The sequence below is a fragment of the Microtus oregoni genome, unplaced genomic scaffold (genome assembly GCF_018167655.1).
Source record: "Microtus oregoni isolate MIOR12 unplaced genomic scaffold, Mior012 000036F_ref0000092, whole genome shotgun sequence".
In the NCBI taxonomy this organism is placed as follows: Eukaryota; Metazoa; Chordata; class Mammalia; order Rodentia; family Cricetidae; genus Microtus; species Microtus oregoni.
In genome coordinates, this window is record NW_024543095.1 from 27,248,809 (window position 1) to 27,267,191 (window position 18,383).

General features: G+C 50.0%; 1 protein-coding gene across 2 annotated transcripts; it reads right to left on the reverse strand.

Moving 5' to 3' along the window:
- Nucleotides 1–1,128: 1,128 nt before the first annotated feature.
- On the reverse strand, nt 1,129–1,832 carry LOC121432901. 2 transcript variants are annotated; one of them, XM_041631079.1, is made up of 2 exons: nt 1,543–1,832; nt 1,129–1,510 (listed from the first exon to the last, which is right to left on the reverse strand). In XM_041631079.1, exons 1-2 carry the CDS (start codon nt 1,830–1,832, stop codon nt 1,129–1,131), a joined length of 672 nt encoding a protein of 223 aa, XP_041487013.1. The 2 variants fall into 2 exon arrangements, with proteins under 2 accessions (XP_041487013.1, XP_041487012.1); XM_041631078.1 differs by having other exon boundaries at nt 1,129–1,504; nt 1,537–1,832.
- Nucleotides 1,833–18,383: the final 16,551 nt, after the last annotated feature.

Consider the following 18,383-nt stretch of genomic DNA (forward strand, 5'->3'; position numbering starts at 1 on the left):
AGAGTGCCTGGGCCACAGCGACCCCAGCGGCTGGCTGTACAGAGGTGTCCGGAATGCAGCTGGCAGGCCAAGCTGCCTTTGGCTTCAGAGGCTTTTCTGCTTCTGCCCGAGTCTTCCCCATTGGCTCCAGTGAGAGTGAGAAAAGGTCAGGCAGGCTTTGTCTGTCGTCTTGCCCGAAGTAGGGGCACTCATAGGAACCGTAGCTGCGTCGCGACCTCTAAAAGAGAATAAAAGGAGAAGGCCGGCATAGACAAGGCCATACTCGAGTCCAGACAACTGAAAGTCTCCCGAAAACCTTCCGCGCGAGGAATGGAACGCAGGGACAACGGAGATTCGGAGGTGCAGACACCGAATCCATCGTCTTCTTTCGGTGAGGGTCGGATGTTTTAGGACCCTTTCCCGACCAAAATGTTTTAGGACCCTTTCCCGACCAAATGGTTTTTTTTTTTTCCCACGAAAGTTGGCACTGAATCGCTATGGAAAGGAATCGTGTGAATTTACAGCGTTTATATAAAGGAGAACGAACCGAACGTAGAGGACGCAAACACGAAAGAAACCGCGGACTCCTGAACGTTATAGGGTGCGGACTGGCCCGCGCGGGCAGCAGATGTTTCTTGCTCTGCACCATTTGTCTCCCATCGTCGGGATCGCGATACGGATGGAATTCCTCAGCAACCTTGGGAAACTGCACGATAGGGCACAGGGAAGTGGCACTTGGTCCAGTGCCTGCCTCACAGTGACCCCAGCTGCAAAGATTTGACTGGCCTGCAGCTTGGAGGCATAGCTGAGGACTGGCATCAATAGTCTTTCTGCTATTGATTGGCTAGCACTTCCTCATGGCCCCTGTCCCCAGATCCCAGCGGCGCCTACCCACCCCGTTCACCCAAGGGCCTGAGGATTGACCACGTGGTCCCCATACCAGCATGTCCAGGAATCCTAGAAACGTCGACTTCGGGGTGTCGTCAGGTCAGTACCTTTGAAAACCGGCGCGGGTACAACCAAGTAAATTACGTTTATGTATTAAGTAATTAAGAATTGACACGGACCACCGAAAGCACATTGACGTGTTTATTTTTGGAAGAAACCGGCTGCACTGAAGACCGAACCGGCTGCGACGACTGAAGAGGTTTAGGCAAGGATCATCTTGTCACGGAACCCACTTTCAAACGCTGAAAGTCTCCTGGAGCTCTCTAAGGCGCTCTGCTGTGGGACACCGGTTAGCAGCAGCCACACTAAATGCAGAGTATTAGGCAAGGAATGCATTCCGGACTCGGACACGACGTCCTCTGCAGACTGGACCTCCGTCCTCGGGTCCGTACTCGAACCCGTTGCCGGCTCCGGACTCGGAGCCGTCGTGGGCTGCACACTCGCACACGTCGTCGGCTCCGGCCACGGCCGCCGCTCGGTCTGCTGCAGACTCTCCGCAGACATGGGATCCGGAATGGTCGGAACGGGAATGATCCCTGTCGTCTCGTCCTCGTAATGGAACCGGTCCCCTTCTCCCCGTCGTCGGAACGGGAATGGTCCCTGTCGTCTCGTCGTTCCGGTCGTCCTGTGGTCGGGACCTGACCAGACCTCGACGTCCCGTGGTTGAGACGGAACCAGTACCCGTCGTCCCTTCGTCGGGATGGGTCCCGTCCCCATCGTCCCGTCGTAGGAACGGACTCCTCCCAGTAGTCCCGTGGTCGAAACGGGACTTGTCCCAGTAGAAGACTCCGGAATTGGCCCCATCTTCGGCTCTGCACTTGCCTCTGTCGTCTGCTCGGGACCCGCTGCTCTGTCATCCACACCATCACTCCAGCAGCACTTGCACCGGGAGGACAGCAGCGCATGCGCAAGGGCAGGCAGAAGAGCCCTTTCCAGCCTGGGTATTTGTAGTCTTGAAGGAAGGCGGGGTCAGAAAATTGCGAAATTTCAAAAAAGAAACGGCAACCTCTAGTCCGGTATCCAATGCAGCCGACTCGTCGCGTCGGCAGGACGGGACCGATCCCCGTCGTCCCGCTGTCAGGACGTAACCCGTCCCTCTCTTCGGGCGATCAGGACGGGACCGGTCCGCGTCGTCCCACGGTCCAGACAGGTCAACGCGGAGGTTTCCAGTCCAGACCGCCAGGCGACGGGGCGGGGACGACGCTGACGGGTCCTGTCCGGACCACGGGACGATGCGGCGGGTCCACCGCGGGACAACGCGGACCGGTCCAGTACGGACCGAGGGCCGACGCGACCGGTCCACCGAGGGACGACCGTTTCTCACTCTCACCGGAGCCAAAGGAGAAGACCCAGGCAGAAGCAGAAACGCTACTGACACCAAACGCAGCTCGGCATGCCGGCTGCACCGCCGGCCGCTGGCGTCGCTGTGGCGCCGGAACTCAGCTTCACTGCGATTCCCAAGGCGCGGAGCTAGCACTAAGGGGTTCCCCGACCACTGTGTCGCTGTCCGCGAGTGCGCGGATTCGTGCGCGGAGCCGAATTCCCATCGGACGTCGGCTCGCCCGAGCTGCAATCCGACGGTGATTTTCAAACGGCGTCCTTGATTTGCTGCCACTGTCCTTTCGTTTAGAGACCGGTATCAAACTCTGTATGTAAGGCTGCTGCGGAATTCGATCCGAACGGCCAATCCGACGACGTGGACCGGTGCGAGTCCGCGGCCGAGGATTTGGGCCAGCGCGCAGCCGAGGACCGGTCCGAGGTGCTGGGGGACGGGGGCGTACGGTGGGTATGGGTCCGCAACAGATGAGCGACCGAGGGGACGAGTGCGGAGCCGGCGACGGGGACGAAGGGGGTGAGTCTGTACACCATACCTTAGGTCAAGTGGCTGCGGTTTCTATTCTGAAAAGTCCCAATTTTCTGACCCCGCCTTCCTTCAAGACTATAAATACCCAGGCTTGGAGGAGCCTGTAGCAGGCTCTGCTGCCTGCTACAGTGCAAGCTCTGCTGTCCTCCCGCTGCAAGTGCTGCTCAAGCGATGGAGACGATGACGGAGCACCGGTTCTGGAGCAGACCACCACGGGGGCCAGTGCAGAGCCGACATCGACGCGGGCGAGGCCGAGGCCGAGGCCGGAGCCGACGACGTGGTGTGCGAATCTGCAGCCGCCGCCGCCGACCTGTGCGGGTCCGCCAAAGCCGACGGTGGGGGCGAGGATGGAGCCAACGACGGGGTTCCAGGCTGCAGACGACGCCTAGGCCGACGCCTACGACGACGCCACGCCGACGACGACGCCGACGACGATGCCGACGACGGGTGCAAGTCCGGAGAGCGTTCGTTGCCTAATATGCTGCCTGCTGTGCTGTGTGGCTGCTGCACACCGGTGTTCCAGAGCAAAGACCCTTAGAGAGCTCCGGGAGACTTTCAGCGTTTCAAATTGAGCTCTATGCTAAGAAGATCCTTGCCTAAACCTAGCCAGGTTGTCTTCAGTGCAGCCGGTTCCTCTCAAAATAAACACTTCAATGTGTTTTCGGTGGTCAGTGTCAATTCTTAATTACTTAATACATAAACGTAATTTACTTGGTTGTAACCGCGCCAATTCTCAAAGGTACTGACCACACCCACCCCGAAGCTCATATTTCTAGGATTCCTGGAAAGGCTGGTGTGGGGAAAAGGGTGGTCTCTCCTCAGGTCCACAGGTGAAACTGGTGGGTAGGCACCACCTGGGTCTGGTGTGCTGTGGCGTGTCGTGGGTGGGGGGGGGGAGTGATGAGGAAGTGCTAGCCAATAGCAGAAAGGCTGTTGATGCCAGTCCTCAGCTCAAACCCCAAGCTGCAGGCCTGCCACTTCCTTGCAGCCAGCGTCCCTGAGAGTCAGGCACTGGGCCAAGTGCCACTTTGCGGTGCACAGCGCCCCATCCTGCAGTTTTCCACGGTTGCTGCGGAATTCCATCCCTACCGCGTTCCCTTCGACGGGAGACAAACGGTGCAGTACAAGAACCCTCTGATGCCATGGTGCCAGTTCGCACCCTATAGCGGTCAGGAGGACGCGGTTTCTTTCCGTGTTCGCCTCCTCTACGTTCGGTTCTCTGTGGTTTCTATACACGCCGCTGTAACTTCACCCGATCCCGTTCCGTAGCAGATTAAGTGCCAGCTTCCGTGGGCAAAGACACGTTTTTGTCGCGCAAGGGTACCAAGGCATCCGACTAGAACCGCGTGGAAGACGACGGATTCGGTGTTTGCGCAGCCCCCCACCCCCGCACCCTCCCCTGCGCCGAATCTCCTTCTCGCCGGCGGTGCATTCCCAGCGCCAACGGTGTTCAGGACATTCTGGACTCAGGACTCGAGTATGGCCCTGTCTCAGACGGCCTTTTTCGTCGCCTCCTTTTGTAGCGGTCGGTCTCGACGCAGCTAAGGACCCTCCGCGTGGATCCACTGCGGTCAAATGCCGGGCCAAGGCTACCCGACCATTTCTCACTTTCACTGGAGCCAAAGGAGAAGAACCAAGCAGAAGCAGAAACGCTACTGACGCCAAACGCAGTTGAGCATGTCGGCTGCACCGCCGGCCGCTGGCGTCGCTGTGGCGCCGGAACTCAGCGTGTCCCGTCAGGACCGCCTAAAAACGATAAAGGGTCCGATCCGGACCTTGGGACGACGAGGCGGGTACACCGCAGGACGACGCGGACGAGACCCGTCCGGACGCCCGGACGATGCGGTAGGTCCATCGCGGGACCATGTGGCGGGTCCACCGCGGGACACGGTGACGGGTCCCCTGCGGACCGGGGGGATGAGTCGGCGTGTTCACCGCGAGACCGTGCGGCGGGTCCACCGCCGGGCGACGTGGATGGGTCCCGTCCGGACCGCCGGATGACTCGGCAGGTCCACCGCGGGACAACGCGGCGGGTCTACCGTGGGAAACCGTGGGACCATGCGGCGAGTCCCCCGCTTGACAACGGTGACGGGTCCCGTCCGGACGCCCGGACGATGCGGCGGGTCCACCGCGGGACGTCCGTTTCTCACTCTCACCGGAGTCAAAGGAGAAGACCCAGGCAGAAGCAGAAACGCTACTGACGCCAAACGCAGTTCAGCATGCCGGCTACACCGCCGGCCGCTGGCGTCGCTGTTTTGCCAGAACTCAGTCTGCGCCGGATACTGTACGTCTAGAGGCCGCGGTTTCTTTTCTGAAATTTCGCCATTTTCTGACCCCGCCTCCCTTCATGACTACAAATACCCAGGCCTGGAGGAGCCTGTAACAGGATATGCTGCCTGCCCCAGTGCAGGCACTGCTGTCCTCCCCGCCCAAGTGCTGCCCAAGCAATGGAGACAATGGAGCAGAGGTTCCCTTGCAGACCACCAAGGAGGAGAGTGCGGATCCGACCACAGGGGCGGAAGCGCTTCCATAGAACTGTTGGAATCTGCTGCCAACTAAGGGGGCGTGCCCGGATCCGACCAAGGGTTTGAGTCCAGATCTGACGCAAAACTGCAACAGGTGAATGGGGTGAGTGTGCAGCCAAGGACAGGTGTGTGTTCCAGACCCAGAAAGGTTTCTGGTCCAGAGCTGACAATGTTTATGGGTCCAGAGCAGAGGGCAGAGATGATTGTGGAGCCTATGATGGAGGCGAGGTTGGAGCCCAGGAACGGGGACCCGTCTGCGTCAGATACCATATATCAAGACGTCATGGTTAAGGTGAATTTGGCAGGCAATTGATAGAGCTAGAAAACATCATTTTGAATGAGGTAACCCAGACCTAGAAAGCTAATCATCACATGTACTCACTCATAAGTGGTTGTAAAACATAAAGCAAAGGAAACCAGCCCACAAATCACAACCCTAGGGAATCTAGACAACAATGAGGACACTTGAGAGGCTTACATAACTATAATCTACATGGCAAGTAGAAAAAGACAAGATCACCTGGGTAAGTTGGGAGCATGGGGACCTTGCCAGAGGTGTGAAGCAGAGGAGAAGAGGTAGGGAGGGGAGCAGAGAAAAATATAGAAATCAATAAAATAATAAAAAATGAAAAATAAACTTTTGGGAAATGACACAATGATATTCAACAAATGGTTCTTAACAATTGAATAGCCACAAGCAGAATGCACCTAGCTCTCACTCTGTATGACCCTATAGGGGCACCATTCAACACAGATCAATTCTTCCTATGGAAGTCAAAACTCTAAAGGTGGCAGATGAAAAAGTACCCCAAACTCGCAGGATCCCTCATGGGCAAGCACTTGCTGAGCAGTACTTCAGCACTAAGACATAGTGCTACCAACTGCAAGAGGGACATCATGAAACTGAAATTCTCAGGTCCAGCAAAGGCAGTGGTCTAATGTCCACCGAACAGAAGAAACTCTTTGATAACTTTTCATCTGGTATTGTATTAGTGTCTACAATCCACAAAGCACTCAGCCTTTAAAAAATCTTTTTAAAGAAACTCTTTGTCTCACTTACGTTTGATTTCTATGTGTATTAGTGTTTTGCCTGAATGCTTGTCTGTGTGTGGGTGTCAGATGCCCTGGAATTGGATTTACACAGTAGTGAGCTGACAAGTGTGTGCTGGGAATTTAACCTGGGTCCTCTGGACAGGCAGCTGGTGCTCTCCAGGATGCAGAAGTCACTTATCAAGGAAGAGAACATGGGATGACCCAAACAACAAAAGGTCCAGCAAAGTGATCATGTCATTGGCAGAGGCAGCAGCACAACTGTTATGTTCACCGTTGCTAGCCAGCTGAGAGAGGCGCTAATACCACTGAGATCCATGTTTTCCCAGTCAGAGCGGCAGTCAGAGCGGCAGTGGTGGTCATCAAGAGAGCAAAGAAGAACTAATGCTGGGGAGAAGGGGAGGGGGTATCCGGGCCAGCAGGATGCAAAAGGTGGTCCCTGATAAGCCTAGGGGAGAGCAATGGAATAGCAAGAGACAGGAGAAGTGATGGCAGGACAGTATTTCTGATCAAACCGCCCTTTATTATTTCCTCAGAAGCTGTTATACAGCAAATGGGCAAGGGGAAGGGGAGATGTGTCAACTCTGTTGGAATTCAGGCATGGAGACATCCCACGTGGAGACATCCCATGGTTTAGGCTGCTCTGCCAGCTGCTTCAAGGAAAAATACAAGAGACAGAAAGAAGATACCCTCCTCTTTTCCATGTGTGAGTTCTTCTGAGGATGGGGAGTCAGAACAAGAAGTTTCAGGCATTGTAGAGACACAAATTCTCTCTGTGGCAACGTGGGTTGACAATCAAAGAAAGCAATTATGTCTCCAAACCCCAACACTCAAGGTTAGGTCTGAGTTCCTTGGCCATGTAGCTTACAGAAAGAATCACAGGATCTGATAAGCACACTGAGAAAATAAAGTTGCCAAAGGAAATTTAAATGAAATATTGTGTATAAATAAGAAAGAAAACTAGATGGTTAGCTAGACCACTTGTTTACGGTTTGGTAGCGTGGCAATAGGACAGGAATCTGCTACACTGGAGCCACAGGAAGCTCCCTGCCAGTCAAAAGACCTGGCTGAAAGGTGCTTGACTTGCTTAAAATTTGTCAATGGTTAATAGAAGAATCATTGCTTTGGGGTGAAGTTGATATTACACATCTTAATTAATGCAAATTAATACTAAGAAAAATGTTTAACCACTTGTGGGCTCCTGAAAAAAAATATATAACTTATGATCATACTGTGAGTTTTCTTGTGTAAAAATACTGTTTTAGGGGGCTGAGAGATGGCTCAGAGATTAAGAGCACTGACTGTTCTTCCAGAGGTCTTGAGTTCAATTCCCAGCAAGGACATGGTGGCTCACAAACATCTATAATGAGATCTGGTGCCCTCTTCTGGCCTGCAGGGGTCCCTGCAGGCAGATGCTGTATACATAATTAATAAAATAAATCTTTTTTTTAAAAAGGATACTGTTTTAGGAAAATATGAGTTGTGGTTGTGAGGTTATCTTTCTTTGGTTAGAAACTATTGTCCAGAGTGGTATAAAGGGGATAAAAGAACAATCAAGAGACAATTAAAAGAAAGAGAAAAATAACCCGAATTGAACTTTGTTCCCTGAGAGAAGTCTCCTGGGTGGGTTTAGAGGCTGACCCCACCTCTCCTGTCCAGTGTCTCTGGCCTGCTGATGCTGGACTTCAGCCGTTCGCTTTGCTGGACCTTTTATAGTCTGAAATGGTTCTGTGTTATCTTCTTTAACAAATGAATTCTGGGGCTTGTAGAGATGGCTCAGTGGGTGAGAACACCAGCAGCCTTTACAGGGGACCTAGATTCAATTCCTAGAACACACATGGCAGCTTCCTTCTGTCTGTAACTCCATGTCCAGGACTTCTGACGTCCACCTACAGACCAGCATTCACACAAAACACCAACACACATAGAAATTAGAACTAGTAAAGAGAAAGAGTTTCTTACAAAATATTTTTTAAAATCTGAGTCCTTGGTGTGTTGTAGACAATAATCCTCTGCCAGATGAAAGTCATCAAAGAGTTTGCCCATTGTGTGGGCATTTGACCATTTCCTATACTGGACCTGAGGTTCTCAGCTTCATGACATCCCTCTTGCCATCGGTAGCACTATTTCTTCAGTGCTAAAGCCCTGCTCAGCAAGTGCTAGCCCATGAGGGATCCTGCACTTTGGGTTATTTTATCTGCCACCTATAGAGTTTTGGAGTTCATGGGAAGAATGGATGTGTGTGAACTGGTGTCCCCCAGGGAAACACCAAGAGGGATCTACTTGCTTCCTACTTGTGGTATTTAGTTTCCAGGTACCATTTGTTGAAGGTTTTGTCATTTCTCAAAAGCTAGTTTTTGCTGTTCAGTGGCAATGCATGACTTTAATCCCAGAGGCAAAGGCAGGTGAATCTCTGAGGTCAAGGTCGGCTTCTTTCAGGGTAGTGGATGCGACCCCGAGAAAACTTGTCCTGGAAATAAAAATCCATCTCAGGGTCTGGAATGCCTCACAAAGACCCTCTTATGTTGTACTAAACTTAGACCCTGAAAACCCAGAGGGCAGTCAACTTCTTATGACCTATTTTTCCCCCACAGCTTCCCTGATATTAGGGCTAAGCTTAGGCATCTAGAGAGAGGGTCCCCTTCTCCCACAGACAGAATCTTAGCACTGGCCTTTAAGGTGTACCATGAGAGATGAGAAAGCTTGTTAACAAACCAGATGCTGACCAAGGGCATCCGACCCAACTCAGAATCTACCCAGGATCCCTTGCCCTCTGGGGCTCGAGGACCACCTGGTCCTTGTTTCAAGTATGGTCAAGATGGACACTGGGCCCAGGCTTGCCCTAATCCCCATAGGCCATATAGTGTCCAAAGCGGCAGCAAGAGGGACACTGGTCAGTGGATTGCCCTCGTGTACCTCATGGCATGGGGACATCAAACACAGACCACCCTCAAGCCAATTTCCTAGCCCTGGCCATGAATGTCTGAGGATACTTGGGTCTTCTTGATCCAGCCACTGTCATCTCTGACAGGAAGCCCTGGGTGGACATGATGGTATCAGGGTGATCCAACTCCTTTTTCTTGGATATTGATGCCACATACATGGTCCTGGGGAAGTTGAGGACCCACTTCTTTTCATCTCCCTATTGTTGGAGTAGGGAGACAACCTTATCGACCTCATCAGATCCCACTACTCAATTGCATTTTCAGGGATATTCCTCTCATTCATTACTGGTAGTACCAACCTGTCCTGTGCCCTTCCTGGGAAGGAATCTCTTAGCCAAAGTAGGAGCTTTTCATTTGCTCCCCCTATTCACCTGACACCAGATTCACCAACAGTTCCTCTCCTCCTCCTCCTAACTGGTTCCTGGTGTAGGAGGTCCTTCTGTCCATGTGTTGCTTTCATTGTCATCCAATTCCAGGACCCCTTGTGGTCCATCACTCACTACTCACTCCCACTCCAGAGCCTTAAGGGGCCAGTGCCTATCATCTCTGACCTTCTAAGAAAAAAGCTACTTTGCACACCTTTTCTCCTTTCAGCACTCCTATACTTGTAGCTAAGGAACCTAACAGGACCTACCGCCTAGTTCAAGACCGCCAAGTCATTAATTCTGCATTCATCCCACTTTATCCCATTGTGCCTAATCCCTACACCCTTCTTTCCACCAGCTCCTCAGGGACCTCTCGCTTGCTCGGTTGTGGATCTCAAGGATGCCTTTTTCTCTATCCCTCTCAGCCTCATGCTGCCGCCTAGACCGACCTTGACACCGCTCACCCAGACTGTCCTACCACAGGGGTTCCAGGAGATCCCACATCTATTTGGCCAGACCCCAGCTTCTGACCTACTCTCCCTGTCTCTCCAAATCTAAACTCATACAGTATGTAGATATTTTACTTTGCAGTCCATCCTTAGAAATTAGCCAAACTAATACTTCTGCTCTTCTAAATTTCTTGTCCAGCAGGGCCTATAGAGTCTCACCGCCCAAGGCCAAAATGTCCACTCCTCGGGTCACCTACTTAGGACTAACCATTACCCTAATTCACAAAGCTATTACTTTAGACAGAAAGAACATAATCCACTCTCTTACAGTCCCTTCTACTAAGAGGAAATTTTATTGTTCCTAGGAATAGGTGGTAGAGAGGGGACTTAGCTATCAAAATTGGGAAGAACTCAATCTGGGAGATTTTTTGCATAGGGATTTCATTCCTGCTCTTGGTAGAGTCCTCCATAGGCTCAATTCAAAGAAAGCAAAATGGATTTAGGAAGCTTCCCTGACAGCAATGACCAGTTATGTCCGATGCAAGACTTAGACTCTTTAAAATAAAATGATTATTAAACATTTAGCATGTGTTGCTTGCTTAATATTATTTCTGTTGGTTGTAATTTTATACTTGATATCTGTTTCTATTGTATATAGTTTTGAATTGGGTTTGGATCACTCTTATTTAGACAAAAGGGGGAAGTGATGGGGAATCTTTGTCAGCCAATGGTCTTTAAGGGGTGGGACCAAGTCAGGGCGTGACTTTTGGGTTCCCACACTACACAGCAGAGCTTGGCCTTCTCGTTCCTGTTTCGTGAGTTTGCCCCTTATAATAAAGAAAAATATAACTGGTCTATCTCATAACTAGCCTGGTATTTCTTGATCCAGGATAATTCATCAGCCTGCATATACTTTTGACCATCTTAGGTCACACAGAGAATAAAAGGAGCCCTAACAGGGGTGTGACTTCTCCACAGGGAGAGAATGGCCCATGAGAAGCCCCATTTCAAGCTGGGGAGGTCTGGGGCACAGGGAACACACCTAACCTTCTGCCCAGCAGCAAAAGTGGGACCAAGGGTGACTTTGACCTCTGCACGGTCTCCTCTCCGGGCTAGCAGCTTCACCAGGACAGGAGGGTGGGCATATTGATCCAGAAGCATGATATTGGCAGAGTCCTCCTGGTACCTAATGGTCCTGCCTGTGTAGACTCACAGGTTGGTATCCTCAAATTCAACTGGGGTGGTCTCCCCTGTTTGTCCCTCAAATGGACAATAGAGCAATAAAATCCCTTCTTTCCCAATATCTCCATTTGCTCCGGTAGCAGCCCTAAGCTTACCTGTGGACTGGTTTACCCCCAAAACAACCATCACAACCATCCCCTTTCGGGGATCCCAGCTCCTTCAAGTGGGATGTTTTCACTTAAATTGACACTGTGGCCCCTAGGTACCGTAATGCAGATAAAGGTCCAATTTTCCTGCTTTCTTGGATCTTTTTCCCTCCCGGCCCTCCCGTTATATGAGGCAACTCTGGGCCCCCTCCATGAACCTCTTCTCAATGCTTTCACTAAGCCCTTTCAAAAACTGCAACAAGCTCTGCTCCAGGCTCCAGCCCTTCATCTCCCAGACCTAACTCATCCTTTCTCCCTCTGTGTATGGGAAAAGAAGGATATGCCCTTTTCTAGGGCATATGTGTTATGTTCTAGGTACCAGCTGGGGCTTTCCTGTGCATCTGTAGCATACCTGTGGCGAAAACTAGACCTTACCACCTACAGATGGGCACTGTATGTGCTTTAGCAGCTGCTGAGCTCCTTATTTGTGAACCAAAAAAACTAACCTTTGGGTCACCCACCACTATCTTCTCCCACCCCAACCTGTCCCATCTCTGAACCCTATAACGGCTTACAAACCTTACCTCCTTCCTGAGTTCTTTCTCTCCAAGTGGCCCTAGTAGAAGATGCCACACTTACTTTCCAATCCTGCCCACCCCTCAATATCTCAAATCTCCTCCATCAACCTAATACTGACTATTCCTCCATCTCATTCCTGCATTGAAGCCCTTAAGGAACTACTTCCCCATCCTTCACACATACAGGAGGGCACACTGCCTCAGGCCACTTGTACCTGGTACACAGATGGCAGCTCCTTTTTACATGAGTGGGCCCAAAAAGCAAGCTTTGCCCTGGTATCAGATACTGGGGTGGAGGAGGCACAGTACTATCCGCCCATACTACTAACCAACAGGCTGAATTAATAGCTTTCACCTGTGCCTTTCAGTTGACACAGGGTTGATCCCTAAATGTTCTTACACAGACTCCAAATATGCTTTTCATATCCTCCTGTCCCACGCTGCTATCTGGAAAGAGCATGGGCGACTTAACAACAAAAGGAGTACCCATAACTAACTCAGGCCCAGTTGTGGCTCTGCGAAAAGCCTCCCATCTCCCCAAGGTTACTGGGATTATTCACTGCTGGTCTCATCCGAAGACAGCTCCATTATCTCTAGGGGAAACAGCCGGGCTGATGAGGCAGCTAGAGCTTCTGCCCTCCAAGGCTAGATTCACCTCACCCACTGCGGGGACTCCACCCACTGCAATCCGCATCCTCACAACCACCCCCTGACACTCGACAGATTCTGTCCTAATAGACTCTGTCTCATTGTGTCAAGGCTCACCTCCAGCCCACTCCTGGCTTGCATTTCTTAAGAACTATCTGCAAAAAAAAAAAAAAAAAACTATCTGTGCCTCCTATAAAATCTATCAGATGTCAGTCCCTAATCCCAGGTAGCATAGCCTCCCTTTTCCTACCCAGGCCAGGGACTCTCTCCCAGGGACTGACTAACAACTTGACTTTACCCACATCCCCACAGTCAGACGTGGGAACTATCTCCTGGTATTAGTGGATACATTATCAGGGTGGACAGAAGCATTTCTGGCTTCTAATAAGAAGGCCCAGACAGCTTGTAACATCCTTCTCCAGGAAATTGTTCCGTGATTTGGAGTTCCAGACTCTCTTCAGTCAGAACTATGGTCCTGAGTTCACCTCTCAGATCTCTCAAACTCTATCTAAAGCTCCCAACATCCCTTGGCATTTTCATATCCCCATACCACTCCCAGTTCTCAGGGAAAGTAGAACAAACTAACTCCTACTTTAAAAAGAAGAAGAAAGGAGGAGGAGGAGGAGGAGGAGGAGGAGGAGGAGGAAGAGGAGGAGGAGGAGGAGGAGGGGAAAAGAGAAAAAACATTCTAGTTAAAATTTCACAGGAACTTCACCTTGACTGGGTAAAGCTCTTGCCTCTGGCTCCTTTCAGGCTCTGGACTCTGGCCAAATGATCCCTTTCCATCTGGCCCTTTGAACTCACATATGAGACCCTAGTTCTAACTCCCAGTCTCTCACCTACACCTTCTCCTCTCCCTGATTACCTGCTTGCGTCCCTCCTTTATCACCTCCACTCCCTCCTGTGGAAATTCATCGACTACACCCTACCTCGACTGTATACCAACCCCTGTCCATCTCCAATCAACATCAGAAATCAGACCAACTTCTCTCTCCTCCAGACCAACCTCACCCCTTTCTCCTAAGTGGTGGAGCCCCTTCAAAATAATTTTTATAACTCCCAACAGCTGCTAAGCTTGAAGGCCTCCCTCATTGGATTCATTTATGTCATCTCAAACCCTTCACCCCTCCACCTCACACTCATACTCCTTCGCACACGGTAACTACAACAGTAAGCTGTGGAGGACACCAAGATCAACTGTCTTGTCTGCGGTTTCAGAAGAATGAAATACTGTACTCTGCCGGATGGAGAGCTCCATATGCTTTCCTTCCTGACCCCTCTACCTCCCCGCAGCTGATCCACATTCTCCTGTTTCTATTAATTGCACCCTGCTTCATCAATCTCCTCTCTATCACCAATGACTCATTCAAAACTCTGAATCAAACCAATTAGCTATTGTTACAGGACGGCCAGCCATTAGCCATGGACCTGGAGGCATAAAGACCACCAAGCATGCCCAGGTACCTGCAGAAATCAACTGCCAGTCTCTCTTGAATTTTAAGGTGATGCTATGATGATGGGGAAGAAACAGGAGCTTTAAAATTTGCTTACATAAACATAAAAGATAAAAGTTTGTTGGGGGGGCGCTGGAGAGATGGCTCAGTGGTTAAGAGCACTGCCTATTCTTCCAAAGGTCCTGAGTTCAATTCCCGACAACCACATAGTGGCTCACAACCATCTGTAGTGAGATCTGGTGCCCTCTTCTGGCCTCCAGGCATACATGCAGACAGAATACTGAGAATACTGTAAACATAATAAATGACTTGGGTTCACCTCAAACAGGTCAGACACCCCCTTCTTTCAATTGCTAGTACCTAAGAAAAATTCTCTTCCTAAGTTTTTTATCTTTTCTACAGACTCCCAGGTGGATCTCTGTGAGTTTGCAACCAGCCTGCTCTACACAGTTGAATACAAGAGAAATACATAGACCCTGTCTCAAAAACAAAAACACAAAGACAACATAATAAGAGCTGGGTCGTGGCAGTGCACACCTTTAATCCCAGCACACAGGAGATGGAGACAGGTGGATCTCTGTGAATTTGAGGCCAGCCTGGTCTACAGAGTGAGTTCCAGTACAACTAGGATTGTTATATAAACATTTTCTCAAAAAAAATTAAAAATTACATAGTAAGACCCCATCTCACAAAAAAAAAACAGCAATAATGACCACATACAACGTTAACCCACTAAATGAATACAAATGTAGAAATCTGTACACACACACACACACACACACACACACACACTGCAAACCAAAACCAAATGCCTATATGTGTCTTGACGGCAGAGTATTTGCCTGACCTGTACATGGTTCTGAGGTCCATCCGCGAAAACAAAACAGAAAATCCACAGAAAGCTCTGGGCCATTCCAACAGGCAGTCAAGGCTGGAACGCATGCTTAGGAGCCCAGCGGTCCACACCCCCACTGCACTCAGGATAAAAGAAGGAAACAATCCTTAAATTTGTTTGTTTGCATTGATCACAGAACCATGAAAAGCAGAGATAACCAGGAAATAGTCTAAGTAACCAACAAACCGGATGTGGAGTGAGTGGCATATGGTGAAACGTAACAGCACATCTATGTGGTTAGGGTGCAGCACAGTAGACTGTGCTAGAATAAATATTTGCTGACAAGGATAAATAGTAATGTTTTGTTGCGGAGAGAAAAAGCAAATGATAATACTGATAATGGAGACGTGTGATTTCAAAAATATGCACGTACATGTGCAAAATGTACATACACACGTTACATGCACCAGTTCGAGTCTTCTGTTGGTAGAATTCTGATGTCTACAGCTCATCTGATTTCTATAATAAAACTGTTAACTTTTCTAAAAGCATACATGTAATGACTTTCTAAGAGATGCTGGTACAGGAAGTGAATGGGGGGTGCCTAAGTGAGTCCAGGACCACAGAGGGCTTTTGCTCAGAGAAGCCTACTCCAGCGGCTGCACACAGGTAAGAGCCTTAGCACTACTCCCCCACCAGCCTAAAAGGCAAGGGCAGCGGCATCTAGTGGGCACTGCTGGGGTTGCAAGTGCTGGCCCATTTCTGTTCAGTGTTGCAGGGGACGGAGAAGAGAGACCTGATGAGTATCATGGTGCCACCAGCAAGGACCGCTGCTCAACATTCCTTCACCACCTGGGCAAAGTGCACAGCTGGGTTCAAGAGTAAGAATATGAGGCTGCCTTGACCAACACTGCCTGATAGACAGACAGACAAAACACAAAGAGAGGAGTAGGCTACGCCTAAGAAACCCCTAAGAAGGAAGTGCCATCGGTACTATGGACTATGTGACACCCATTTCTCTTGCCATCGGTACTATGGACTTACATGAAGACTCCGGTGCAAAGATAATCTGGCCAATGTCACATAACCCTCAGACAAGAGAGCAAAAAATGAAGTCCAACCCCATCTAACCTCAACCATAAGATTCTTGGTTCTGTAGGGCCCTTGCCTGAGACAATTCACACCTCTAAAACCCTGTCTATGGGACCACTGATGGCTCCAAGCCTAGCAGGCATGTGGCTCCTTGCCATATAGAGTCAGGGCTACTAGTACTATAGAGCCCTTTCAAGTTAGGTCCCTATGCTCCAAGCAGTTGATTACCTTGGCAGCCAAGGATAATCCTCCCATCCTGGTTGGCAGTGGTAAGAGCTGCTAGAAAGGGCTCATATAATCAGTGGGGAGGCAAGCTGTGAGGCTGTGGCCTGGCCCTCCTCCAGGGAGTCGGAAGAAAAGGATAGGATGGGGAAAAAAGCTTCCCTTTGATCAAGTAAATGTCCTTTCCAAGGGCCTGTGCCTGGCTCTTCTCTCTCACCCTCCTAACTCACCCTCAGTAGGCCCTGACTGCAGGCTCTTGAAAAAGTGCTGGAAGCCATCCAGATTGTGATTCTCCTGAGAGGCTGAAAGATGGAAGAACAACTCGAAAACATTCTGGGAAGCCAAAGAGCTACGTGTGGGGAGAGCAGGATAGACACGCAGAATGAGAAGAAGCCCTGGATGAGACACCAAGCCAGTCTACAACCTATTTCCTCTGAAGTCAACAAACTGTGAGAAGGAAACAAATTGTGGTCTGAACTCTAAAGACATGGCCACCCCACACCATTATGGGAAGGTAGCTCACCGGCACCTCAGAGGAGTTCAAAATCTCACAAGAAATCTTACTGGTCTGCTTCCTGAGGTCACTGCTCTATTACCTGTAAGAACCCAGATTCCTCAGAACCATGGCCTCCTCACAAATACCCCACTGCTCTCATCACCCTAAAGGTGTTCAAGACAAGATCTGAAGAGTGGGAAGTTTGGGAAGGTTGGCTCAGCCAGTAAGAGCACTAACTGTTCTTCCAGAAGACCTGGAACCTACCCAATGTCTCACAACCACCAATAATTCCAGTTCTGCTGGATCTGATGCCCTCTTATTCAGACCTCTTTGGGCACCAGACATACATACATGCAGTCCACGTGCATACATGTAGGTAAAACACCTATACATAGAAGATAAAATAAGAACAACTTCAAAAAGAAGACGATAATGATGTGCTGTTTCCTCCCGAAGGCACATATGCAGACAGGGCCCTGAAGGAGTAAGGGTTAGTTTAAAAACAAACCCTTGGGAGGCTGTGAAGATGGCTCACAAGCTTGCCACATCATCGTGAAAACCTGAGTTGGGATACTCAGCGAACACATAGAAGCCAGAGACAGTAACCTGAGTGTCTATAATCCCAGTGTTCTTATTGCACAGTGGGATACAGAGACAAGAGATGCCCCAGAAGCCTGCAAGCTAGCTTGCCTGGCAAACACAGTGGCAAAACAATCCAGAGACCCTGCCTCAGAGTAGAAAGCAGGAAGCAGCACGGGAAGAAATTGTCCTCTAAGCAGATACACACACTGTAGCACATGCACACCTGGATTCACAACACGAATGTGTGCATACACACAGCACACACACAGGAAAGCCGAATCTTAAAAAAAAATAAAAAGAAAAGAAAAGAAAAAAGAAAATGAAAAATTCAATCCTTTGCACAAAGGGAGGTAAGTCCTGGACCCGTCCCAGGGAAGGCCAAGGTGTAGGCTCCCTGCCATGGAGGGGTAGATGCCTCAGCTCATCTCACAGGGTGCGAGCATTAGATTCGGCGGGACTTAGAAAAATTGCTACAAAGACTGGCATCTGGTTAAGACTACTTCACTCAGCCTTTATAAACAAGTGAAAAGGAAACAAGCAGGTGAAAGAAGCCTGCCACAAGAATCCAGGCTGTGGGAATGGAAGTCTGTGGTGACTTAAGAACATGGGGCCATTGTCCGCTATTTAGAGTCAAACACCAACTGTGACTGAAGAACACTTTGGCAGCTTCTTTTCCCTATAAATGCATTGGCACGACCACTGTAGTGATGTAGGACAGTGTAGTCAAAGAAGGTTTTCAATTTATTAATAATAAACTGGGTCTTAGGGTTATTAATATTTGGACTTTGAAGAGATGGATCTGTCCAGTGAGAACTCTCAAGAAAAGAGGTCTGCATGAGTGTGACCTCCAGATGGCAAAGAGATGGTAGAGGAGAAGAGATGGAAATGAAACACACCATGGAGCTGCTGAGAGCCCCTGGCCTGGCAGGGGAAGAAGAACGCTGCGGCCTTAGTGTTGGGAAGCCACTCTGCTCAGAGGTTAGTGGCTGTGAGAGGCGTCCTTCCAGTCTGGAACCAAACAGC